Source organism: Aotus nancymaae, unplaced genomic scaffold, assembly GCF_030222135.1.
Source record: "Aotus nancymaae isolate 86718 unplaced genomic scaffold, 86718_ANA_hifiasm-v0.15.2.pri h1tg000011l, whole genome shotgun sequence".
Classification (NCBI taxonomy): domain Eukaryota; kingdom Metazoa; phylum Chordata; class Mammalia; order Primates; family Aotidae; genus Aotus; species Aotus nancymaae.
This window is the reverse complement of record NW_026988422.1, coordinates 35,762,229-35,789,917: the sequence shown is the minus strand read 5'-3', so window position 1 is coordinate 35,789,917 and position 27,689 is coordinate 35,762,229. Positions and strand designations below refer to the sequence as shown.

General features: G+C 36.2%; 1 protein-coding gene across 1 annotated transcript in view; it reads left to right on the top strand.

Annotated features, from left to right (window-relative positions):
* Positions 1–27,689, top strand: part of AQR (aquarius intron-binding spliceosomal factor) — a 120,646-nt gene that overhangs the window by 68,573 nt on the left and 24,384 nt on the right. The window contains exons 19-27 of the mRNA XM_012465267.3: positions 114–283; positions 3,712–3,953; positions 6,307–6,453; positions 7,039–7,108; positions 12,720–12,830; positions 15,710–15,819; positions 19,235–19,370; positions 21,151–21,360; positions 23,323–23,460. Coding sequence (XP_012320690.1) covers positions 114–283; positions 3,712–3,953; positions 6,307–6,453; positions 7,039–7,108; positions 12,720–12,830; positions 15,710–15,819; positions 19,235–19,370; positions 21,151–21,360; positions 23,323–23,460 — 1,334 coding nt within the window. The remainder of the gene's footprint in view (positions 1–113; positions 284–3,711; positions 3,954–6,306; positions 6,454–7,038; positions 7,109–12,719; positions 12,831–15,709; positions 15,820–19,234; positions 19,371–21,150; positions 21,361–23,322; positions 23,461–27,689) is intronic.

Sequence of the window (27,689 nt, the reverse complement as noted above, 5' to 3'; positions counted from 1 at the left end):
TGGAGTTAAGCCAGAATCGTTTACTCATCATTTCTAAACAAGAAATACTGTTAACTTACTTAGATATTTGAAAAATATATATTTTATTTAACAAACTTTTTCAAATTCCCCAGGACCTGAACCCAGACCCAATCTTAGAGGAGAGTCAAGGACATTTAGAGTGTTTTTGGATCCAAACCAGTATCAACAAGATATGACCAATACTATACAAAATGGAGCAGAGGATGTATATGAAACTTTTAATATAATAATGAGAAGAAAACCAAAGGAAAATAACTTTAAGGTAATTTGGGTGCTATGTAACTAAAAGTACTATGTAATAATTTAAGTGACTTTTATGACATAAGTAGATATTTGGTTAGAGGAAGATTTGTTGAGAAAATAATTACTGCTTGTATTTTTATTATAAGCAATCCTCTTAAACTTTTAACATTGGTGAAATATAAAAATTTAAAGAAATTCATTTGTTAAATCTATTTTGTCTTTTGAGGAGTTAAAAACTTAAAATATAGGTGAATCCAGGTGTTATTCTAAAGGTCCACTTCCTTTTTTGCTCTTTGTATATTAGGTACTCAGTGCCCTATTATGAGGTGAAGAAAACTTGCTTACTTGTTTACTGGGGCTTCTTTTTTAAATCAAAAGTAGATATATTTTCAAGTCACTTTAAAAATAAAGATATGGAACCTTAAGGCTCTGAAGTACTATATGTTATGTTTTTACTTTACTAATTAGTGGGAAAGGGAGGTTTGGTGGCTCAAAGTTTTACTTTTAGAATAATTGTGGGGAGAAGACTTTTAGTAAAGGATAGTTTTTTAAAACCATTATTTGAAACTATATTATAAAATTTAGACATTGAACAGTTCTAGCATTTGATAATATGTAGCTTTTGCAGAAAGAGTGCCTTTCTTTTCTCTTTCTCCCAAAGTGCAGTACTTCTTAGACATTCCTATCATTTTATTACTTTTATGTAACCCTGTTGTGATTGAAAAAAGAAGACCTTTCAAACAGCAGAACTTGTTCTTCATCTCCCCCTGTTGTTGTACACAAATGGAGATACCCCTGATTTCTTTTTGTCTCATACTCTACCTCTAATTCATCAGTGAGTCTAATTAGCTCATTACCTCTGCTGATGCCATGTCCAAGACACCTTTATCTCTTATATCCCTGCCTCCTTTCTTGTCTGTTCCTCCCCTTACACATATCCACATAATGGCCAAATAATCCTTTTAAAATGTGAAATTTACCTTGATACCCCATTTAATATTATTTAATGGCTTCCTATCACATTAGAAAGTTCTTACCATAATCCAAAAGGCCCTATCATTATCTGTCTTTTGGCTACCTCTCCAACATCACTTTCTAACACTTTTTCCTTATTCACTCCATGTCAATCACACTGCCCTTTTTGCTGTTTTTTAAAATAATCCAAGACTTTTCACATGGTGTTCCTTCTACCTAGACAATTATCTCCAGGTATTTACATGGTTCATTTCCTCACCTGACATGGGCAACTCTGTTTCAATGTCACCTCCTAAGAGAAGCCTTCCCTGGCAACCTTAACTAAAGTAGCATCTCATGATTCTCTACCATATTCCCTTTATTTTTCCCCAGAGCCCTTATCATAACTGATGATTATACATTTGTTACATATCTGAATTCTTCATTAGAAAGCAATGAAGAAGCCAGTTTATGAGGACAGGGTCTTTGTTTTGTTTGCCAGCGTATCCTTAGCACATAGAACTGTACCTGTTATATAGTATGTTCTTAATAAACATTTATTGAGGGAATGAAGGTTGGAGAAATTGAAGAATTTCCAAGTTTCCTATGACTGTCACAGTCAGTTTTCAGTAAATAAATCTCAGTTACTTTACTGAAAAGTCAAAAAATCCTTTCTTATATTCATTTGTTTGACTATTTTATTTAGTACCTACTGTAAGTCTGATACTGTGCTGAGATGAATCTTAGGAAGATGAATCTGACACAGCTGATACCTTTAGAGAAGTTAGAAATATAGACAAATACCTACCATGAACAGTTAGAAGGTGCCAAATGCCATAAAAAGGCTCTAGATAAAAGCATCCTGAAAGTTCAAAGGAGACATTTAGTTTCTGATCCAAGAAAGAAGGAGAATGATTAACTTGCCTATGTTTAGGAAAAAACTGCTTTTTATGTGTTTTTGGTGTTTCATTATGTGCCTGTGTAGCATCTCTCATTTGTTGCCTTTTCTCTTTTCCAGTTTGTACAAGCTGTCCTCATCTGGATACTTTATTTTTTGTCTAGATAGTTATAGAAGTCTCCTCTTTGTCTACCCTTGAGTCTCCTCATAGCCAGTCACCTGTTTTCCATGTGTTTCCTCCTACTGTGTGACACTGATCACTTTACTCTCCTTCTCAGAACATTTCTTTGACTTTCTATTCATGATGAAATAAATCAAAGCTCCATCACAAATCTTTTACTTGAGTTCAATAAAAATGACATTTTCCTTCATGAAACCTTTCCTAATGTTAAGTGTCCCCTGCATCCATCTCTCTCATTTACTGTGAACTGTGTTCCCATTATATTTTGTAACATTCTTTACTATTTACCACATTCTGCTGGTTTGTGTTACAGTTAGGACGTATTTTATCTTGCTACTAAAACTGCAATTTCATTAGAAGGCAGAGCCCTGAACTTATTCATCATTGTTATGTGAATATACTCATTTGGGTATTCATTCATTCACCTGTTCCATATTTAAACTGTTCCTAGATCCCTACTTTTGTGGGAATTATATTTTGGTAGGATTTAAACAAATGGTATTAGGGATAGTAGGGATAAAACAAATAACCAAGTACCTGAACAAGAGAATTTCAGGTAGTGACAAGTTTAAAAGCAGGGCAATGTGATTAAGGGTGTGATTAACATATACTATTTTATCATTTTCAAAAGTTGTATAGCACTTATGATTTAAAAATTGTCAGTTTGGTTATTTTATTCATTGAAATTAATAGCCTAGCCTCTAGATTTCTTTATGTGAGATAGATCACTTTGTTGAAATGATTTTTGGAAAGTCTAAGATTTGCCTTGACTTTTTGTAATTACCTTCGACAGCATATATGCTATCTACTACAATGACCTTTTATTGTAGTTCTGATTCTTTCCTTCTGAAATATATTTGATATTTCCTTTATTTTTATCATTGTGTTCACTTTTTTGTTTCTTCTCACAGTGCTAATTTTAACATTTTTAAATTGTGACGTTTCATCACAGTTGAAGCATACATTAATGTACTTCTGGTTGTGCGTGATTTTAGCATTAAAGAACTATGGAATATAAAGAGGGAAAAACTCGAGGAGTTTCTGAGAGGAAGTATTTTCTTTAAAGCTTTGTTCTAGATTGTTTTCTTACTGCTGTGTCGACCTGAGTCTGGTTTTCATCCTACTCAATAGGAGTCAAATGGTAAATTAATTTGTGTCATTCTGTCTAACTGAACTCTTAACGGATAAACTGTTCTTGCTAAGTTTGTTCTTTTGTTTAACCCAGTGTATGGTATCAGCTGAAAATATAGCTGTTGATTCAGTCTAGCCAAGCACCTGTCAGCCAGCGGAAAATAGCTTCTTGCTCTGAAACACTTGGGAATTCTGGATTAGTGCAGCCGGCTTTGCATTCCAGTAAGTGCAAATGTTTGAGATCTCTTATTGACACCATCTTTTTCTGTCCTTTTACTGACAGGCTGTGCTGGAAACTATTCGGAACCTGATGAATACTGATTGTGTGGTACCTGACTGGCTGCATGATATCATTTTAGGTTATGGGGACCCAAGTAGCGCACATTACTCAAAAATGCCCAATCAGATTGCCACCCTTGATTTCAATGATACATTTCTCTCCATTGAGCATTTAAAAGCCAGCTTCCCTGGTCATAATGTTAAAGTAACTGTGGAAGACCCTGCTCTACAAATACCCCCTTTCAGGTAAAGTCAGAACTGGGTATGCTCCTTTCCAGCATTCTGTAGTCAGTGTGCATTATGGCATCAGGATTGTTAGCTAAAGTGAGTTTTGAGTACTATATTTGGATTTTGTTTTTTTGTTTGTTTGTTTTTTTCCTTCAGTGAACTTTCAAGTCGTACCATGGATTTTGTTTTAGCAGTTCCTATGTTCACCAAATAATCGCTGGGATAACTTTATTATACTTGAATCTATTTCTTAGTGCAGAAGCTGTTTTAAGACCACAGTAAAAGTAGCCTAATGCCTAATAAGGGATCAATAAATGCTTATTGTCTGAAGAGAAATGTATAAATATATTTATAGCATTTGACTAAAATATGTCATTGCATTTATGCATAGTCTGCTATGTCTCCCAACTAATACAGCCGCGTGATGTTGAACTTTGTTTTTAGGGAAAAAAAAATTTTTTTTTCTTTTAACTTTGCTTGCTTTCACAAATTTGGAATGTTCAAATTTGTGTATAGCTAGGCACAATGGCTCATGCATGTAATCCCAGTGACTCAGGAGGCTAAGGCAGGACTGTTTGAGGCCAGGAATTTGAAACCAGCCTGAGCAACATAGTGAGATGCCATCCCTAAACAAATTCAAAAAGTAGCTGGGCGTGATGGCACACACCTGTAATTTCAGCAACTTAGGAGGCTGTGGCAGGAGGATTGCTTGAATCCAGGAGTTTAAGGCTGCAGTAAGCTATGATTGTGCCACTGCACTCCAATCTGGGTGACAGAGGAAGACCCCATCTCTAAATAAATAAAATAAATACTTACAATATAGTCATATTTAATGTTAAATTAGTTCTGGTCCTAAAAATTAAGTGAACATAGAACAAAGTACCTGAAATAATTGGTTGTTATTCCCTGAATTCCTTCATATGGATTAGTGGTAAGGCACTGGGTATACATATGGGTAGTAGCCTACAGATTACTTTCTTAGCTAGAAATTAGAAAACATATAGCTTCCAATTGATTGTTGAATGTGTGTGTGTGTGTGTAATAATTCTAGGCCAGGTGTGGTGGCTGATGCCTGTAATCTCAATACTTTGGGAGGCAAAGTTGGGAGGATTGCTTGAGGCCAGGAATTGTAGACCAGCCTGGGCAACTGACACCTCATATCTATTTAAAAAAAAAATTAGCAATATTTGGTGTGTGCCTACAGGCCCAGCTACTCAGGAAGCTGAGGTGGGAGGATCACGTGAGCCCAGGAGTGATGATCACAGCACTGCACTCTAGCCTGGGGGACAGTGAGGCTCTATCTCAAAATAACTAATTCTACATGTTAAATAAACATATCCTTTATACACCCAAACCTAGTCTTCCTCCATACTTTCCTAATCCGATTTATGGCAAAGACATTTTTCTACTCCTCCATCTTGAAATCTCAGCATTTTTTTTGAATCTTTTTACTCCCGTAAAACTCCTGCTGTATCTCAGAGATTTTGCCTTGAGGATAGTTTTTTCATGTGCCACTTCCTCTTTAGACCCTCAGCAGTCTTTATGGTAGCAAATTCTTTCCTCCCTGTCTCACCTCACTTGAATCCATTACATGTTTTACTGCTAGAGTATTCACTGCCTAGCTAAAAAGCTGATTGCTCCTATTTCTTACCAAAATAAGTGCTGACCTCTTAGCCTCTTTGGCTCTTAGCATTTTTTGGTGTTATCTATTTTTGTAGAATGTGAAAGAAGACTGGAAAAAGTGCACATAGAAAATTAATTTTGTAGTTCAATTTTAGGGAGTTTATTGACTTCCCTGAGGTATCTGTGGGGAGTTACCTCCTAACCCCAGGTTATGACCCACTGCCTTAAATGCTTCATGTTCTAGAAATATCATAACAAGGCTCCGGTCATAACAAGACTCCTGTCTCTTCAGCCTATTTTTCTCTACCCTATGCTCAGGCAAAATAGGCTGCTTATAGTTGGCCTCTACTGTTGCTTCTTTCTAGGAATGTCTTCTCATCCCATCTTTGAATGTCTAAATTCTTTGAGACTCATCTTAGATGCCATCTGTCCCATGAAATTGTTTCTGATTAAATGAAGGACAATGAATAAAACACTTTCCAGTGCACATGACATAGTATTTAATGTTTTTTTAAATTTTCCCTTAATTCTCTGTTAACTGGGTGACTTTTTTAAATCTGAAAACTCTTAACACCCATGTTAGTGCTTGTAACTCTACCGTTTTCAGTTTACATAGAGACAGTGAGTTCCTTTAAGCCAGAAATGTTTCTTATTCCTCGGATTATCCTGCATACAATGTCATGCACCAGATAGGCACGTAGGAAATCCTTGTTAATTGTAAAAATGAACAAAAGTTTTGGTCTTGTAGGATAACTTTTCCAGTAAGAAGTGGAAAAGGGAAGAAAAGGAAAGATGCGGATGTGGAAGATGAAGACACTGAGGAGGCAAAAACCTTAATTGTTGAGCCTCATGTTATTCCTAATAGGGGTCCTTATCCTTACAATCAACCCAAACGGTAATTTTACTACCTATTCTAATTGTAATAATTAATTAGTTTGCTATTTCAGCTGAATTCGGAATGTTTTTAAATTTTCTGTTTCTTTTAAAACCCCATAAAACTTCTGTTTCGGAACCCTCTCTCTGTTCTGTCATTCAGCTGAATAACTGAATTTTAGGCCATCCTGTAGTCATATATTTCAAAAAGAAACATTTTCAGGCACTATGAGAAGTAAGTTTTAGAGGGCTACCTTAATTTGAGCAAAGGGTTCTTACTTCTTGACTCTATGTTACATATAGCAATAGTCCTAATGTAGTAGCAGCCATAACTAGTAAATTGGCATTATATTTAGTATTAGAATGGGAACTAGAACTTTGCCACTCCATATGAGGTCTGGGATGGGTTAAATATTGAAAAATAACTACAATTCCATTTTAATTGTCTGTGTTGGGAGGTAGAGGTAAAGGGAGTCATTCAGAATAGATTGAAGAGAACTGGAGTAAATACAGAGCAGATATTTAGACCACTGGTCATTGTTGTCTAAATTTGTATTATACTATGTGTCATTTATCCGTACCAACTTTTTATTTACTCTTTTTGCAGTAATACGATTCAGTTCACTCATACACAGATAGAAGCCATCCGTGCTGGAATGCAGCCTGGGCTGACTATGGTAAGAGAATTGTTACACCTGTTTTTTGTCCACCCACCCTACCCCCTGAGACAGTTTTGCTCTTGTTGCCCAGGCTGGAGTGTAGTGGTGTAATCTCAACTCACTGCAACCTCCACCTCCCAGGTTCAAGTGATTCTCTTGCCTCAACTTCCTGAGTAGCTGAGATCACAGGCACCTACCCCTTGTGCCTGGCTAACTTTTTGTATTTTTAGTAGAGACAGGGTTTCACCATGTTGGCCAGTCTGGTCTTGAACTCCTAGCCTCAGGTGATACACCCTCCTCAGCCTCCCAAAGTGCTGGGATTACAGGTGTGATCCACCAAACCCAGCCACACTTGTTTTTAACATAGATTTAGAAGTAACAGAATTTAGAATGTGTTCTATTTGAAGTACAGCAACCCAGCTGAATTTAAGTATTTATAAGTAAGTGTAGGTTCTTAAGTATTTAGAGATCTTGCTGCTCATTTCAGTGTTTATAAAGTTTTATTAGAACGTGACTGTGCCCATTTTTTCTATTTTTATTAAAAAAAGTTTTATTTATTTTTATTTATTTGAGATGGAGTTTCGCTCGTTGCCCAGGCTGGAGTGCAATGGCGTGATCTCGGCTCACTGCAGCCTCTGCCTCCTGAGTTTGAGTGATTCTCCTGCCTCAGCCACCCGAGTAGCTGGGATTACAGGTGTGCGCCTCCACGGCCAGCTGATTTTTTTGTATTTTTAGTAGAGAATGGTGTTTCACCATGTTGGCCAGGCTGGTCTTGAACTCTTGGTCTCAAGTGATTTGCCTGCCTCAGCTTCCCAAAGTGCTGAGAATACAGGTGTGAGCCACCGTGCCTGGCTTAAAGTTTTGTTTCAATTTTAATTGACATGATTGTACCTATTTATGGAGTATGATGTGATGTTTTGATGACAGTATACATTGTGTAATGATCAAATCAGGGTAATTAGCAAATCTATCATCCACTTGTTTCTGTATTGCCTGTGGCTACTTTTGTGCTACAGTGGCAGAGGTAAGTACTTGCAACAGGGATTTCTTAGCCTGCAAAGCCGAAAATGCTTCCTCTTTGGCTCTTTGCAGAAAATGTCTGCTGACAACTGATTTCGAAGTGTGTTTAATTTCTAAGTATTTGGAGGTTTCCTTGTTACCTTCCAATTACTGATTTCTGGTCATAGTACATTATGGTCAGAGAACATGTTGTATGATTTTAATTTTTTGGTTTTTGCTTTTTAAATTTGTTAAAATTTGTTTTATGGCCCAGCATATACTATTCCTTGGTGACTATTTCATGTGAACTTGAAAAGAATGTGTATTCTGTTGTTTGGGAATGAATTGTTCTATAAATGTCAATTCGATTTATTTCATTGATATTATTTAATTTTTCTCTATCATTGCTGATTTTCTGTCTGTTGTTTTGTTGATTACTGAAAGCAGACTGTTGAAGTCTCCCATTATAATTATGAATTTTTCTGTTTCTCCTTTAGTTCTGTCATTTTTTGCTTAATGTATTTTGAAGCTTCATGGATGAGTGCTTTTATACCTTTAGAGTTGTTATGTTGTCTTGGTAAATTGGCCCCATTAAGTGTTATATAATATCTGTCTTTATTGCTGGAAGTTTTCTGTGCTCTGAAGTTGCTTTATCCATTCTGAGAGTCTCTGTCTTTCAGCTTGTGTGTTTAGACTATTCACATTTAATGCAAATTCATTGACGTTTGGATTTAGTCCTATCTTTTTTTTTTTAATTGCATTTTAGGTTTTGGGGTACATGTGAAGAACATGCAAGATTGTTGCATAGGTGCATACGTGGCAGTGTGATTTGCTGCCTTCCTCCCCTTCACCTATATCTGGCATTTCTCCCCATGCTATCTCTCCCCAACTCCCCATCCCTTGCTGTCCCTCCCCCATTTCCCCCCAACAGACCCCAGTGTATAGTGCTCCCCTCCCTGTGTCCATGTGTTCTCATTTTTCAACACCCACCTATGAGTGAAACATGCGGTGTTTGATTTTGTGTTCTTGTGTCAGTTTGCTGAGAATGATGGTTTCCAGGTTCATCCATGTTCCTACAAAGGACACGAACTCATCATTTTTGATAGCTGCGTAATATTCCATGGTGTATATGTGCCACATTTTCCCTGTCCAGTCTATCATCGATGGGCATTTGGGTTGATTCCAGGTCTTTGCTATTGTAAACTGTCAATGAACATTCGTGTGCATGTGTCCTTATAGTAGAACGATTTATAATCCCTTGGATATATACCCAGTAATGGGATTGCTGGGTCAAATGGAATTTCTATTTCTAGGTCCTTGAGGAATCGCCACACTGTCTTCCACAATGGTTGAACTAATTTACACTCCCACCAACAGTGTAAAAGTGTTCCTATTTCTCTACATCCTCTCCAGCATCTCTTGCTTCCAGATTTTTTAATGATCGCCATTCTAACTGGCATGAGATGGTATCTCAATGTAGTTTTGATTTGCATTTCTCTAATGACCAGTGATAATGAGCATTTTTTCATATGTTTGTTGGCCTCGTGTATGTCTTCTTTTGTAAAGTATCTGTTCATATCCTTCGCCCACTTTTGAATGGGCTTGTTTATTTTTTTCTTGTAAATCTGTTTTAGTTCGTTGTAAATTCTGGATATCAGCCCTTTGTCAGATGGGTAAGCTGCAAAAATTTTTTCCCATTCTGTTGGTTGCCGATTCACTCTAATGACTGTTTCTTTTGCCGTGCAGAAGCTGTGGAGTTTGATTAGGTCCCATTTGTGTGTTTTGGCTTTTGTTGCCAATGCTTTTGGTGTTTTGGTCATGAAGTCCTTGCCTACGCCTATGTCCTGAATGGTATTGCCTAGGTTTTCTTCTAGGGTTTTTATGGTGTTAGGTCTTATATTTAAGTCTTTAATCCATCTGGAGTTAATTTTAGTGTAAGGTGTCAGGAAGGGGTCCAGTTTCTGCTTTCTGCATATGGCTAGCCAGTTTTCCCAACACCACCTATTAAACAGGGAATCCTTTCCCCATTGCTTGTTTTTGTCAGGTTTGTCAAAGATCGGATTGTTGTAGATATGACGTGTTGCCTCCGAGGCCTCTGTTCTGTTCCATTGGTCTATATCTCTGTTTTGGTACCAGTACCATGCTGTTTTGATTACTGTAGCCTTGTAGTAGAGTTTGAGGTCTGGTAGTGTGATGCCTCCCGCTTTGTTCTTTTGCTTAGAATTGACTTGGCTATGTGGGCTCTCTTTTGGTTCCATATGAAGTTTAAGGTGGTTTTTTTCCAGTTCTGTGAAGAAGGTCATTGGTAGCTTGATGGGGATAGCATTGAATCTGTAAATTACTTTGGGCAGTATGGCCATTTTCACGATATTGATTCTTCCTAACCATGAACATGGAATGTTTCTCCATCTGTGTCTTTTCTTTAAGAATGTTGACTATTGGCCCCCACTCTCTTCTGGCTTGTAGGGTTTCTGCTGAGAGATCTGCTGTGAGTCTGATGGGCTTCCCTTTGTGGGTAACCCAACATTTCTCTCTGGCTGCCCTTAGCATTTTCTCCTTCATTTCAACCCTGGTGAACCTGACAATTATGTGCCTGGGGGTTGCTCTACTTGAGGAATATCTTTGTGGTGTTCTCTGTATTTCCTGGACTTGAATATTGGCCTGCCTTACTAGGTTGGGGAAGTTTTCCTGGATAATATCCTGAAGAGTATTTTCCAGCTTGGATTCATTCTCTTCGTCACATTCAGGTACACCTATCAAACGTAGATTAGGTCTTTTCACATAGTCCCATATTTCTTGTTGACTTTGTTCATTCCTTTTTACCCTTTTTTCTCTAATCTCGCCTTCTCGTTTTATTTTATTGAGTTGATCTTCGACCTCTGATATCCTTTCTTCTGCTTGGTCAATTCGGCTGTTGAAACTTGTGCATGCTTTGCGAAGTTCTTGTGTTGTGTTTTTCAGCTCCATCAGTTCACTTATATTCCTCTCTAAGTTGTCCATTCTCGTTAGCATTTCATCAAATCTTTTTTCAAGGTTCTTAGTTTCTTTGCATTGGGTTAGAACATGTTCTTTTAGCTCACGGAAGTTTCTTATTACCCACTTTCTGAAGGCTGATTCTGTCATTTCATCACACTCATTCTCCATCCAGTCTTGTTCCCTTGCTGGTGAGGAGTTGTGATCCCTTGTAGGAGGAGAGGTGTTCTGGTTTCGGGTGTTTTCATCCTTTTTGTGCTGGTTTCTTCCCATCTTTGTGGATTGATCCACCTGTCGACTTTGTAGTTGTTGACTTTCTGATTGAGTCTCTCAGTGGACGTCTGTTTGTTGATGATGAAGTTATTTCTGTTTCTTAGTTTTCCTTTTAACTGTCTGGCCTCTCTGCTGTAGGACTGCTGAGGTCCACTCCAGGCGCTGCTTGCCTGGGGATCACTTGCAGCAGCTGCCAAACAGTAAAGGTTGCTACCAGTTTCTTCTTGTGCTTTATCCCAGAAGGATACCTGCCAAATGTCAGTCTCAGCTCTCCTTTATGAGGTGACTCTTTGGATATACGGGGGTCAGGGAGCTGCTTGAGGAAACACTCTGTCATTTATAGTAGCTCAAGTGCTGAGCTGTAAGCTCTGTTCATTCAGAGCTGCTGGGCAGGTAAGTTTAAGTCTGCAGCAGCAGAACACATAAACCTCTTTTTTTTCCCCAGGTGTTCTGTCTCAGGGAGTTAGGGCTTTATGAGCTTCCGCTGTGCTGCTGCCTTTTTTTTCTTTTTTGTTTTCTTTAGGGCTGCCCTGCCCACAAGGAGGCAGCTTAGTCACTTTCAGCCTGCAGAGGCTCCACTGAGCTGCTGTGAGCTCCGCCCAGCTGCCGTGTGAACTTTCCTACAGTCCTGTTTATATGGGTGTAGTTAGAACTGCCTCGGCAATGGTGGCCCGCCTCTGTAATGACACTCTCTCTGTGATGGCGGGTTGCCTCAGCTATGGCGGACTGCCTCCATAGTGGTGGAGTGCCTTGGTAATGGCGGACGCCCCTCCCGCACAGAGCTGGACCATCCTGGGTTCAGCTGTGCTTGCTGCGAAACTCTTAACCTTGAGCATTTCCAATTGCTGTTTTTTTGTTTTTGTGGGGTTGGGACCAGCCGGGCCTGATCACCTGGCTCCCTGCCTCAGAGCCTTTTGTTTTTTAGTTGAACGGTCAGCTCTCTCCCAGGTGTCCTGGTCGCCTGTTGAATAGGCGCTGGGATCTCTGTGTCTTATTCTTTTGGGGTTCACTGAGTTGCTTGAATCTGTAGATTTATATATTTTGCCATATTTAGGAAATTTTCAGCCATAATTTTTCAAAAATTTTTTCTATGCCACACTCTTTTTCCTCTTCTTCTTAGAATTTGTTGACATGAGTGTTAAATGTTTTAATGTTGTTCTGTAGTTTCACGAGTCTCTTTTTTTTTTTTCAGTCTTTTTCTGTTATTCAGGTTGTGTAGCTTACTGATCTATCTCCAAGTTCACCAACTCTTGCTCTATCCTGTTCATTCTGTTATTGGGCCCCTCTATGGAAGTTGTTAATTTTATCTTTCAGTTCTGTACTTCACATTTTCTAACAGTATGTGATAAATTAGTAGTTTGCTATGTATTCATTTTCTTTTTAGGTTGTGGGGCCACCTGGTACAGGAAAAACAGATGTGGCCGTTCAGATCATATCCAACATCTACCACAATTTCCCAGAACAGAGGACTCTAATTGTTACTCATTCCAATCAGGTAAATGAGTGTGTGTGTGTGTGTGCATGCGTGTGCACACGCATGCATGTGTGTATGTGCACATTTGCAGTTGTGTAGCTTAGGGGTTGAGGGGGAGATAAGGAAGGAGCAGGGGATTCATGAAATGAATGTATTGATAGATGATTTCTGCTTGTATTGAAGTCTGATCATAGGTACCACAGAATACCAGGAAAGGCTAATTGGTACAGATGGTCCCTGATTTTCAGTTCGACTTATTCTCACCTATAATATTTGACTTTATGATGTGTGAAAGCAATATGAATTCAGCAGAAATTGTACTTCAAGTACCCATACAACCATTCTGTTTTTCACTCTTATTTTGGTATTCAATAAATTATATGAGATGGTCAACATTTCACTATAAAATAGGCACATTGTGTTAGATGATTTTGCCCAGGTATAGGCTAATATATGTGTTCTGAGCATGTTTTGCGAAGGCTAGGTTAGGCTATGGTGTTTGGTAAGTTAGGTGTGTTAAATGTATTTTCAACTTAGGATATTTTCAACTTATGATAGGTTTATTGGAATGTAACCCCGTTGTAAGTTGAGGAGTATCTGAATAGTATTTGCTGTTGAGCTGTTCTTGGATTATCACTGCTTATAATGAAACTACATTGAGGGATACATAAAACCAATCTTTTATTTCTACTGGAGAGGTTCATAATGTGGAAAAGCTAAGTATATTTGGATATATTGTTAGATATTTGGATTAAATTAAATTGCCATTTTTTTTCCTTTCTTCTATGGTGAACTAGAACTTTTACTTTGAGATTATAAACATTAACCCTTACTAGAAGCATTTTTCTTCTTTTAGTAGAATGTATATTACTAAAAGACTGAGGTCTAAAGTGTACTGATACTGGATTAAATTTCAAATCCATGTGAAATGTATACCTAATATTACATGAGCGGACTGTATTCTACGTTAGTCATTCTGAAGCTGTAAGAAATGAGGGAAGAACAAGTAACATTTATTAGATCTGGTATAAAATGAGACAAGCAACTCTGAGAACACCCTGAAGCACATTATGAAATTTGCATGGTAGTTGAAACCTCTGAAAGTTTTTTCTCAGAGTGGTGACTTTAGTTGACCAGTCTTTAGTTGGTATACAAAGAAGCATTGGGTTTTTGGAATCCCAAATATCATTTATTCAAGTGATCATTAACTTTTAATTTGTAAGGTTTTAAAAATAATACTATTTAGTTCATTTACCTGTCATATTTTTATATATTTTGAAGTTTATAAGTAATAAACTTATCCAGTATACTAGATATATGTAATATGTATAATTATATAATAATATATTGGATGTGATACATCCAATATACTGAATTTGTGGGAGTTGGAAGGGGATCAATTTGCACTTTGTCTTGATAAAAGAAACAAATTATGAGAAGAATTTTTTCTTCTGTTTAGTAAAACTTATTCTGTATTATGCCTATTGTAAATTCTTAGAATGAACAGAGAATAATTCATGTGTTGTTTTAACATATTTTTTTACTGTGTTGTCATACCTTGATATGACTTTCTACAGTTATCCTCTACTTTATGATTGATTTGTATAGCACAATCATTGAAAAGATTAATTTGCAAAAATAGACACTTAATTCAAGGCTTGCTAAACACCTCCCTTGTTTTTTTGAAATTCAAATCATTTCCCTTGATGCCCATCAAATTGATTGTTTTCCTTCAGTTAACTATTTTGTTTGCCAGATCTTGATTTGCATGTGTAATTCAAGTAGTTCTCCAAAATCACTTTAATTCACAATGGAATAATGTAATTTTTTCCGAGATTATAGTGTGCAAGTTTGTGGGGTTTTTGTTTTTTGTTTTTAGTTTTACTCTAAATCTATGTGCTTCTTGAGTTTAAATAGTGAAGATTTGGATCGTGAGTAACACCATGTAATCTGCTTTGTTGGGTCCTGAGTTTTGGATGACGAGTATCAAAAGTGTGGATAGTAGGGGATTTTTCTGAAAATTTGTGTTAAATCTCTTCAGTTTCAGAGCTCAAATTGCTAGAATTTCGATGGCAAAGGATCTCTGTACCTACGTTATATAGCCTAGGTGTTTATAAGACTGGATGTTGACTTCGCAGGCAGGGTTGGACTAGTGATAAATGAGGAGAGGTGTTTGAATGGGGCCTCATTTTAAAATAATAACTTTATTAGTGAGTCTCTCCATACTATGAAACTTTTGCCTTTCTGCAAAACATTAAAACTGCAGAGGTTCAGATAATGAATACTAGGGTTCGAGGGAACCCTAATTATGAACATTTCATAGATAGAAAATAGTGACTTTTAAATGACCTTCATCAGAATAGTTTGCAATAAATGAGTGCTCTTTTCTTTATTATATAGACAACATTAGACTTCCAGACTAAGATTTGAAAGATGCAATTTATGTTTCCACCCTCTGGTCTTCTTAGTGTATTCTACCTACACACTCACTGCCTTCTTGTTGTCTTTCTCCAACTGCAAAAACTTTTCCAGTTCTCTGCAACCAAGGAAATGTTGTTCAATGAAATGAAACTCAGTATGGTTGTTTATTTTAGGAATTGTTACAACTTGGAAGAAATAACATCTGAGCCAATGCCTTTCTCCTTTCATAAATTAAAAGCTAACGTTTAATGGGTGGGTAGTTTTATGGTTTCTAGTTATTCATACAGCCAAATATACATAGAAGGCAATATCAGAAATCGATACAAATACTATTTGATTGTATTATAAGTGGCCTAGTATAAGGCCAATTTCCTTCTCTGTTTCAACTTTGATTCTTTTAAATGTTAGTTTTTGCTGTGTTTAAAGGTGCCTGCTGATTCTTTAAAACACACCATCACCCTTCTTGCTTTATTCTCTAGGCCCTAAACCAGTTGTTTGAGAAAATCATGGCATTAGACATTGATGAGCGCCACCTACTGCGTCTTGGTCATGGAGAAGAAGAGCTGGAGACAGAGAAAGATTTCAGCAGGTGAGCAAATGGGAGTGAGTAACAGTGTTAAAAATGATTTTTTATTTCCTCTTCATTTCTTTTACTAAGGAAATACCAGAAGAAGAGAGCAATGAATACTCAGACTTAATTCTGAAAATTTTTAATATAACTTACTAAGACTATATGTTGACCTAGAAATCTAGTCATGATGTCCCTCAGTTTATGTTGTGTATAGTTATGCCATTTTGTCTTCAAATATGCAATTATTTTAATGAAAAGAATGATCTTCTTAATCTTTTTAAAACTGCAGATTGCTTTTTGCTTTCTATTTCTTGAGGTAATTTTTAATGTTGCCAATTCAAAACTGTACAACTTTAAATGATTCCTTTTCACATCTTATTCAGACATTTAATTTGCATATATTTTAGGTATCAGTCAAGAGGTTAATTTATTTATTGAAATACAAATTATGGGAGGCTGAGGCAGGAGAATCACTTGAACCTGGGAGGCAGAGGTTGCAGTGAGCTGAGATCACACCACTGTACTCCAGCCTGGTGACAGAGCAAGACTCCTTCTCAAAAAGAAAAAAAAGAGAAGAAAAGAAATACAAATTAATGATTAATGATAATATAAGCTTTGGGGTTATAACGTCTGATACTTATTGCCAGTTTGGCTGACTTTATGTTTGATATTACATACTGTAAATTGACTAAAACTTTGTAAGTCGGATTTCTTCTGCCATTAGTATTTTAATTCTTTTCCTTAAAAGTTGCTTTATAATGTTTTATTTTATTTGTATTTAAATCCATTTTCAAAGTCCAGTTTTAGATAATAAGCACAATTAACAGCTGGACGTATTTAATGCAGCCTTTGTCTATTAAACATGATCTTTGACTAATTGACTATAGACATTAAAAGAGTTTTAAATTATTACGTCCGTCTATTTTGAGTTCTCGTATTACACAGCTTGTAATATAATTGTATCACATGATTATGTGCATCTATTTTGAGTCCTCGTATTACACAGTGACTTTTTAGCTTCTACAAAGTCACTATGTTGCAAAGAGCAAAGAACAACATGCCATAAGTTACTTAGGATTCTATATATATTTTTTTAATCTTTAAATACTTTGAAGGAGTACTGTGTACATACAAATCACTGATATGCAGATTACATGTATTAATAAAACTCATCCTTCACCCCTAATTCTTTTTTTTTTTTGAGATGGAGTTTCGCTCTTGTTGCTCAGGCTTGAGTGCAATGGCGCGATCTCTGCTCACTGCAGCCTCTACCTCCAGGTTCAAGCGATTCTCCTGCCTCAGCCTCCCAAGTAGCTGGGATTACAGGCACATGCCACCACGCCCAGCTAATTTTTGTATTTTTAATAGAGGCCAGGATGGTCTCAATCTCTTGACCTCATAATCTGCCCGCCTTAGCCTTCCAAAGTGCTGACATTACAGGCATGAGCCACCGTGCCCGGCAGGGCTCTGTATTCTTAATTTCGGATCAGCCAGTGATACTTCTGAATTCATCCCATAAGTACTTCCTCATTTTAAAGCCAACTTACAAAGGTAGGTTAGATTCTAAAATCTAATAATTCAGAATTCAGTGAACATGAAAGGTGATAATAGAATGTCTGACTATAATTACAATTATACTGAAGTAGAATTTGTAGTTTTTAAAGAATATTAGAACAGAGGTAGAATTTTTATGGTGATTTCAGGTACCACCAAATTTCTTAGGAAAAATATACTTTTTTCTTCTGACACATAACCTAGATCTTGTTAGTTTACATATTTGATTGGGACATATTCTTTCTCTCTTAACAATTAAAAACAAAAATCATGACTATTGTTTCACAATAAAAGTAATATCACTTCCCCTGAAGAAAAAATTGTAAAATCTGGTGAAGTTGTAGAGAAGAAATGGTTATCCATAATTACACTATCCTAAAACAACTTTTGCTATTCTTTTTCTGTAATGCTGTTATTTGTAATTTTTAAGTTGCTTTTTAAATATAATTAATAGTCTTTATCTTTTAAGTGTAATAATGTACTAATTGAGCAGATAGTACATAGAGTTTAATTGTACTGCATATTGCTTTTTTGTTTTGTTTTCTTTTGTTTTGAGATGGAGTCTCACTCTGTCACCCAGGCTGGAGTGCGGTGGTGTGATCTCGGCTCACTGCAACCTCTGCCTCCTGGGTTCAAGTGATTCTCGTGCCTCAGCCTCCCAAGTAGCTGGGATTACAGGCACCTGCCACCACACCTGTCTAATTTTTGTATTTTTAGTAGAGATGGGGTTTTGCCATGTTGGCCAGACTGGTCTCAAATTCCGGACCTCAAGTGTTCTGCCTGCCTCAGCCTCCCAAACTGGGATTACAGGTGTAAGCCACCATGCCTGGCAGGTATATTGCTTTTTAAGTTTAACATTATATCACAAGAATTTTGGCATTTTATTAACAGAGTCTTTATAAGCATTTCTAATTTTTTTCTCATTAACAAAGTGTTCGTTATAGATAAAAATTTAAACTATAAATAAACAAGCAGAAAAAAAGGTATCTGCGATAATGTTTATATCTTTCCAAGTTGACAAATTCTTCAAAACATATATCATGTTTTATATCTCTTTTTTATTCTTAATCATCCCTTGATACCTCAAATATGAATCTCTGAACTACAGAACAGCTAGAAACGTGACTTTTGTTGAGTCTTTAAACATGTGAACAACAGTGACTGATTAAATTATTTTAGTCTTATTTTAAGCATCAAAGGGTTGTAGGAGACCCTTCGTTGTTGTGGAAAGAACGTGCATAGAATTTGGGATCTAATTATGGTTCTACTACTTTCTTCCTTAACTGTGTGTTTTTGGACAAGGTACTCTCCAAACTTCAGTTTTCTTACTCATTCAGCAAACATTATAAACCTGCTAGGTTAGGGTGCCAAGCTATGTATTGGGATTTATAGATGACAGAGATAATCAAATATATTTAAAAATTACTTTTCAAAGCCTTTAGATGGAATCTACTTTTATAATAGTGTAAAACACTTTGTTTGAAGCAGCCAGTCTGTGAACTTACATGTTCTTGGTCTGTGATGAAATCAACTAGTACCAGAAGTCACTGTCCTGTTTTCTTCTTTGTGAAAGTGTGTTATTGTGAGAAAAAAGATTGAGATCTGAATAAACGATGTATTTAGTCATGTAGTTGGTTTTCCTTCCTCATAAACCAGTAACACCCTTGTGGATCAACGCTGGTCCATAGAGTATTCCCTAAGTAGCTTTTGTGTAAAGTAACCCAGGAACTATCACCAATAGTTAAATAGAAGCCATATCTTCTAGTTTTTTTCCCCTTTCTTTGGCAATTGCTATTATGATTTTCTTGAATTTTGCTGATTGTTTCCTTCAAAGTTTCTTTATTATAGTTTTGCCATTCTGCCTAATTGAAATGTCTAGGTATGGAAGAGTTAATTATGTCCTGGCTCGAAGAATAGAACTTTTAGAAGAAGTCAAACGATTGCAAAAGAGTCTAGGGGTTCCAGGAGATGCTTCATATACCTGTGAAACTGCAGGCTATTTCTTCTTATACCAGGTAAGATATTAAGGGTTTTTGAATCATACTTCATCATAATATGAACCCCAGGTGGAAGCTGAATGAGTTCTTATGATCCTTCTTGAAAGCTTATTTTTTGAGTAGATTAAAATATATGGTATTACAAAAGCTATATTTATGAATGTTAAGTGTATTTTGTGTTATCTTCAATTTTCTTTGCTAAATAACTTTGCCTGATGACTCATTCTGTGCAAGGCCAATCTTGCTACTTTTTACATTTTTTTCTTCATTGACAAAGTTCTAGTCACTCTTTTTTCTTTTTTTACTGTAGAAATATAACTAAATATTCTAGCTACCGAGTGGCAACAAAGTACAGTTAACTTATATTGTATACATTAATCAACTAATGAAGGAAAGCATTCTTAAATTTCCAGAAGTAAATTGTTAGAATTAAATTAAATTATAACTAATTGTACAGTGGGTCTTCAAGTCTTCTGACTTCAGTATAAAGGTGTACTTTTGCTTTTGTTATTGTTAATTTTGGGAATATGAAAACCCATGAGCAATAGCCAAATAAAGTAAATAAAACTAAACTTTAATAGTCAGTTGGTTTACTAATAATTTTAAATGGACTAGGATATAATCAGATAATGAAGATTTTTGTATAACTTTATTTGTTCTTTGTTCTAATGACAATTATATATTTTAGATATAAATTATAATATTGTAAGCTCATTGTAAGTGGATATCACAAACCAGTTTAGTCCATTCAAAATGAGCAGCTTTCATGGCTTCTTGTGAAGCAGAGAAAATACACAATATAGCCTACATTAGATTCAAGACTGTTTAGGACTTGAATAAAGGAGTAAAGATCATGCTTAAATGCTTTCTTGACATGGCAAATTACTTGGCTTTCAGTGAAAACAATGTTTAAAATGGGGAAACATAATCTATAAATTATGGAGGTTTATGTAATAAATTTGGAAAAAATGAACTTGAGGCTTCACAGTGTAAATTGACATTTTTCAACATGTAAGAATCATATTGGGAAAGTTTTTCACAAGTTAAATTCCCTAGCCCTTGTTCCTATAGCTTCTCATTCAATAGAGGTGGAATTCAGGAATCCACATTTTTATTTAGCTCTTCAAATATTTTGCCTAAGGACTGTACTTTTGAGAAACACTGAGATTTTAACAGAAAAAGACCTGAGAGAATTACAGAAATTGAGGTTACATAGTAACTGCCTGGTAGAGGCATAGCTAACATTATACAAAGCAATTGAACTATAATCACAAAAGTCATAACATGAGCTTTCAAATATATACTCACCTTCAGCAGACATTCTTTATAAACGTTCTAAAAATCTGGGAGAAGGTTTGACAAGTGCCAAATTGATTAAAAAGCTGCTAAAGCTGAATTTACCATATATGGAGAGAAACAGAGGTGAAAAAATGAGAAATGTCTTTGTCCAGAGAGCTTTCTTGCCTTTACATTCTTTTTAAGCATTAGTAATAAACTATCTTGAGTTATGTGGAGAATCTGAAATATCCGAGATAGAGTTCCATAAGATGACATTAAGGTTCTTTCTAGTTTGTAGAAATTTGTTATTAAAGAGCCTTTTTTCTCCAAAGACAAGCTTACTTTTTATAACAGAAGAGCAATCTGTTAGTTACAGAAAATGAGGAATAGTTATATTGGATCAAAGATTAAATTTCTTTCTTTTCTTTTTCACCTAATAGATCTTGTTTTTATAATTTTTTTTAATCCTTTAAAACATCATAATTAGGTGGCAGTTAACCTCAAGTTCTTATTTATACAGGTAATGTCTCGTTGGGAAGAGTATATCAGCAAAGTGAAAAATAAAGGTAGTACCTTGCCAGATGTTACGGAAGTCTCCACTTTCTTCCCTTTCCATGAATACTTTGCAAATGCTCCTCAACCCATTTTTAAAGGAAGATCTTATGAAGAAGACATGGAAATTGCTGAAGGATGTTTTAGGCATATTAAGAAAATCTTTACTCAGCTTGAGGTAAGGATTCTCAAGTTCTTTGAAGTTGCCTTTAATGGTTTTTAATTTAGTTTTTTTTTTTGTAATGAAGTAAATGTGAAATATTCAAATCTTTTTTTTTTTTTTTTTTTTTGAGACCAAGTCTCACCCTGTTGCCCAGACTGGAGTGCAGTGGCACGATCTTAGCTCACTGCAACCTCTGCCTTCCAGGTTCAGGCAATTATCCTGCCTTAGCCTCCTGAGCAGCTGGGATTACAGGCACACACAACCACACCCAGCTAATTTTTGTATTTTTAGTAGAGACAGGGTTTCACCATGTTGGCCAGGCTGGTCTCGAGCTCCTGATTTTAAGTGGTCTGCCCACCTCGGCCTCCCAAAGTGCTGGGATTACAAGTGTGAGCCATCGCACCTGGCTCGAAGTATTCAAATCTGAGAAATTAGATTGTTAATTTTAAGTAAGATATAAATTGGATCTTTATTCTGACTGTCCTGATGTAAAGGTCTTAGTATTTTTAAGAAAGGAATGCTTCCATCAGAAATTCAATAATGATACTTTGAATTGGAATTTGAGACTGCCATGTGGCCATTCTAAGTCCTTTATGCCTCTTGATCAGTAAAATAGTGGGGTTGCTGTGGTAGCCAGGATGATTGATTCTGATTATTAAAGTGAAATAAGAGTCATAGCTATACAGTGGGAATAGAGACTATGTCTGGAACCCAGCTTCCCCTGGAGATGTCTCCTAGTTTCTGCCACATCATTGCAGAATCATCATTGCAAAAATATATAGCAAACATCATTGTAAAACTACAGTGGTCTATAAAGGGATCACATTCAGGCTCAGATTCCTCAGCAAGAATAGGATTACTGCAGGTAAAAATGTCAGGGACGTTGTCTTTTGTTTTTGTATCCTTTAGATGTGATTATGTACCCACTTCCTAGAACAGTGTCAGACATGTAGTATACTTTCAGTAAATACTGAAAAGTATATGGTTAGGTGGAAGGATGGTAGGTACAGAATAATAAATGTAAAGTATTATGTTTATGGTTACATAAACACAAAGTAAAAGGATAAAAACATACTCAATTCATCATAATACTGCCTTGGGAGGGAGTAGGCAGAAGGTTATACAGCGTACCTCACCTATGTTTGTAATATTTTAATTATTAGAAAACAGAAATGTTAAGTTTTAAAATAAGTATTGGTAAGGTTCAGATTTTATAAAACTTGACATTGTGTATGCTGCTTTGCCTTGTTTGCCCCTCAAATACCGCTATTGTCCATGCCCTTTTCTGCTCTGTTGGGGATCCTTTGCCATGGTTGATGTACTGGCTTATCCTTGCAGGTTTAATTTCCCAGCTTCCTACGTCAGCTGACTTGTTTAGTATAGCCAATGAGAGAGTGCCAAGGTATTTTTTCATCACTTCCCTCTGCCTTGGGCTTCATCTCTTCCATGACTCCAGTTTCTGCTGGAAAAACTTGTGGTTCCAGCTTTTTTGTGTGACTACAGTCCCTAGGCTCTGATAATATCACTTCCTACCTTTATTCTTTCTAGCCTGGGGATGATGGTGACTGCTGCTGTCTCTAATCTCTGTGTTACATTACCTTAGTAATTCCTCTCTCACTTTTATAACCAGTTACTTGCTTAAATTTCCTTTGTATGAATACTTGAAATTGTTTCTATTTTCCTGGAGGGATATTGAATAATACAGGTACAGTGATAACTGAATTTTATTCAGTATTCTTGTTTATATTGTAAATATTTTACCTTATGTACAAAAAAGTTTGAATTATAACTTTTGTGTCAGCCATTATATGAACTCAATTGGTACCCAAATAATAATGAACAGAATTATAATTCATTAGGCTTAGTTTATAATATATTTACGTTAATTTTTCAGGAACTAAGTCTGATCGATTGTATGGTTATGTGCATAAACTCTGTTTTCCTAAAATTATCTTTCATTGCTCCTCATTTCCATAGGAATTCAGAGCCTCTGAATTGCTTCGAAGTGGACTGGACAGGTCTAAATACCTTTTAGTGAAAGAAGCCAAAATTATTGCTATGACCTGTACTCATGCTGCCTTAAAACGACATGACTTGGTCAAGTTAGGTTTCAAGGTAAAGACTTATTTTGGTACTTTTGTTTTTTGTTTTTGTTTTGTTTTGTTTTGAATATTACCTAGGCCATTTGTTTCCCTTGGAGGTTGACTCACTTCTTATTGAAGTTTGCATTTATAATTACCTTAAAATATCTCTTTTAAAAGTGGGTGATAATATCCCATGTTTACGTGATTAGTGAACTCTGAATCTACTTTTTTAAAGTCTAGTTATCAGTAATATGTCCATTAGGTAACATTATAACCATATGGTTGTCTGACCAAATTCTCATACTTGATAAGGATTTATTTTTACTGAGTATCACTTATTTAAAAATCTCTAAATAAAAGTTATGAAAAACACCTAAAATTCACCTAATTAAAAAACAGTCATAATAAAAAAAATCTCCAATCAGAAGTAAAAGCTCTAAAAAGAACATTTCAGAATGGGTTTCAGCTGGGCATGGTGGCTCACTCTGTAATCCCAGCACTTTAGGAGGCCAAGGTGAGCGGATCATTTGAGGTCAGGAATTCGAGACCAGCCTGGCCAGCATGGTGAAACCCCATCTCTACTAAAAATACAAAAATTAGCTGATACTAAAATGGTTTCATCATATGATAAAGACAGGAGAGGATGTGATAGCCTGTTAGCCTGTAACTCATTTGAAATGGAATGTAATGATTGAGCAGTAAATTTGAATTGGCAAATTTTTTGTAACTTTGCTAGTGATACTGATCTGAACTTAGATTTTAATACAGTCATTTAACCTTCCTTCAATTGGTTTATCTGTTGTTTAAAACATAGTTCTGTATATGGGTTTGAATTAAAAATTCATAATTCATCTGTTGATTAAATTAACTGACAATTTTAAAATGTTATGAGCTCACTGCAAGATAGTGCTAAATAAATTCAAGGTGATAAAATTGTTGTTATCTTGAATGCAAGGTTCCTCAGCTGCAAGGTAGGACAAATACGACAATTTATTAAAAGGTAATGTTAACATACCCTAGTGGTGTGAACTTACCCTTTTGCAAATTATTAGTGAGAATTTTTCACCTAAATATTTTGTTCTTGGGGCTGATGTATAAAATATACTTTGAATTTGATATTAAATCATAGCTTAATAAGAGAAATAATGTAATCATAATTAACATTTTGTGCTTTCATGCAGCTTTTACATGTGTTCTAAAAATACTTATCAAATTTTCAGTAGTCATTTTCTGTATTTAAATTATGCTATACATCTAAGGGTAGTTAGCATGAGTGCTAATAGGTTTTCTATATTTTTGATTTTGAAGTTTTATTTTTATCACACTTAAGAGTTTTAAAAACCTTGTAGGTCCACTTAACAAAAAAAGGCAAATGCCCACTCTGCTCATCCTTTCCATTTATCCAGTCCTTCAGCTCTTTAAGATTTGTTTTGTCCTTTTCATCTATATCAGTCAAGAATGTTAAATTTCCATTTCAGGCATTATCTTTTGATTCTGTGCTGTCCTGAAGGACAAATAGACACATATTCATGCATGTGTGCATACACCTTTCCTCCCTTAATTCTCCCAATATAGTCACGTCATAACTTTGGTTTGCTCACTTTTGGGTGTTTACATCATTATTTACATGAACACTTTCACATCCAAGCAGGGGAATATACCATGATTTGTTTTCCATTCATTGACAATTTTTTTTTTCTTTCTGGAATTAATGATTTTTGTCTTTTTTCTTTGTTTAGTTTTCTGTTTTACTACCAGCTCAACCCAAAACTCTGCTTAGTTTTAAAATATTTTCTTAGTACATTTAGACACATCACACACATGTTTTGTGGGACGTCTCTCCTAGATACTCTTAACCTATTTCAGTTCACATTGCATCCATTCTAAGTCTTTGCCTTTCTTTTTTTTTGAGACGGAGTTTCGCTCTCGTTACCCAGGCTGGAGTGCAATGGCGCGATCTCGGCTCACCGCAACCTCCGCCTCCCGGGTTCAGGCAATTCTCCTGCCTCAGCCTCCTGAGTAGCTGGGATTACAGGCACACGCTACCATGCCCAGCTAATTTTTTGTATTTTTAGTAGAGACGGGGTTTCACCATGTTGACCAGGATGGTCTCGATCTCTTGACCTAGTGATCCACCCGCCTCGGCCTCCCAAAGTGCTGGGATTACAGGCTTGAGCCACCGTGCCCGGCCAGTCTTTGCCTTTCTTATATGTCAGATTCTGTGTTTTGGGCATTCTGTGTCTTTCTCTTCTTTTGTCTTTTAGTAGAATACATCCTCCAGTATCTTTCGTGTGAAAGGATGCATAGGAGGTAATGTTTTTAAGACTTTCCATGTCCAAAAACTGTTTTTAGTCTACTCTCACATTTAATGATTATGGCTAGGTATAGATTTCTAGATTGGAAATAACTTTCCTTTAGAATTTTGAAGAATTGTTCCATTTTCTCTGTCTTCCAGTGTAGCTGTTCAGAACCTCAAAGCTGTAATTTTAAATGTATTTTGTTTCACATTTTTGTTCTGTCAGGAAGCCCTACAATCTTTACTTTGTCCCTAGAGTTCTGAAATTTCAGTGGTATGTCTTAGGGATAACAAAGGGAGAAGGAGGACTCTTCTAGATCCTAGGGTTGTGGGAGATGAATGGAGAAAGAGAGCCAGACTTCTCCACGTTCTGTTACATACATAGACTTTGACATAATTCCCAATTTCTGTATGGCGCTCATTTCTGATCCCACCCTCTTAACTGCCTGCTATTTCCAAGTTCCAAGATCCTCTGCAGACACTAAACCTTCTGTTGTCTATTGGGGTTGAGAGAGGAGGTACATTCATTTGGTTCCTTGAAGTGGGGAAGTCTAATTGCCTCTTTAAACCAGTCCTATTATTACTGAGCAAAAGGGGCTCACAGCCTGGTGCACTGGAAGCCAATATTCTAACACCAGGTTTTTGAGGAAAAAAAGCTGCTTATTGCAAGTTGACTCATGAGAAGAACATAGTCAAGCTCAAATCTGTGTCCCCATGTTGGCTTTAAGGCAGTAATTTTATTAGAAAAGGTTTAGGAGGTGGATTCTGGGATTAGTAAGTGATTGGTGGAAGGAAAGGGGTCTGAAAAGTCTTCAAGCATGTGCACTTTTCATGCTACCTCTTGGATCGCATGTATAGGTTTGAGAGGAGTTAATATGAAACATGGTAGAAATTTGGGTTGTGATGTAAGCACACTCATTCTGCGCTAACTCTAGTTGGCTGTATTGATTCCAACCAGTTTTAGCCAGTTTTATTATCTTAGAAGCAAAGGAAGTTTCAGCTTTTCAGCAAGGTGTTTCTTTTCTTATCTGCTATCCTGTAAACTCAAGAATTTCTGTTAGTTGCTGGTTTCTTTGACTCTTTTGGGTAAAATTTCAGTATATAATGTCAAGTGTTATTTTAGGGGGTTTCTAGAGATAGTGATCATCATTATGTGGTCAGTTCATCACCTTTTAACAGAAGTCTGTCACTTGTTTCAATATGTATTTTGTTGAAGCCCAATTTTTTACTAGCACAAAGTTAAATAAATATTAGTTCTAATTTGCCTGTTTTCAGGGATTGGAAATTCGATGTTGATCATCTTAAACCCATTTTGCACTGTAGAAATTGTAGAAGGAAATGTATCAGAATGATAATAAAAACATAAACTGATAATAACCATCATTTGTTGAATGTTAGCTATGTACCAAGTTCTGTGTTTATAGTGTACAAAGTTCTATATTTGCAATGATTTATTTCTCTTCTTTACAACTAGATTTTTATATGAGCTTTTTTTTTTTTTTTTTTGAGACAGAGTCTCATTTTTTTGTTCAGGCTAGAGTGCAGTGGCATGATCTTGGCTCACTGCAACCTCTGCCTTCTGGGTTCAAGCAAGTCTAGTCTAGAGCCTCAGCCTCCTGAGTAGCTGGGATTACAGGCGCATGCCATAACACCCAAACAACTTAATTGTTTTTTAAGTAGAGAAGGGTTTTCATCATGTTGGCGAGGCTGGTCTCAAACTCCTGAGCTCAAGGGCTCCACCTCCCTTGGCCTCCCAGAGTGCTGGGATTACAGCTGTGAGCCATTGCACCTAGCTGAGATATCTCCATTTTATAGTTGAGAAAGGGTGACTCAAGGGAGATACTACCTTAGAGTCACAGGTAATCAGTTACTAGAGCTAGTATTAAAACGTGATTTTCCAAGAATTTAAAGTCTCTTGTGCCCTTACTTTTAAACCACCCTGACCCTATTCTAGCAGCTGTAAT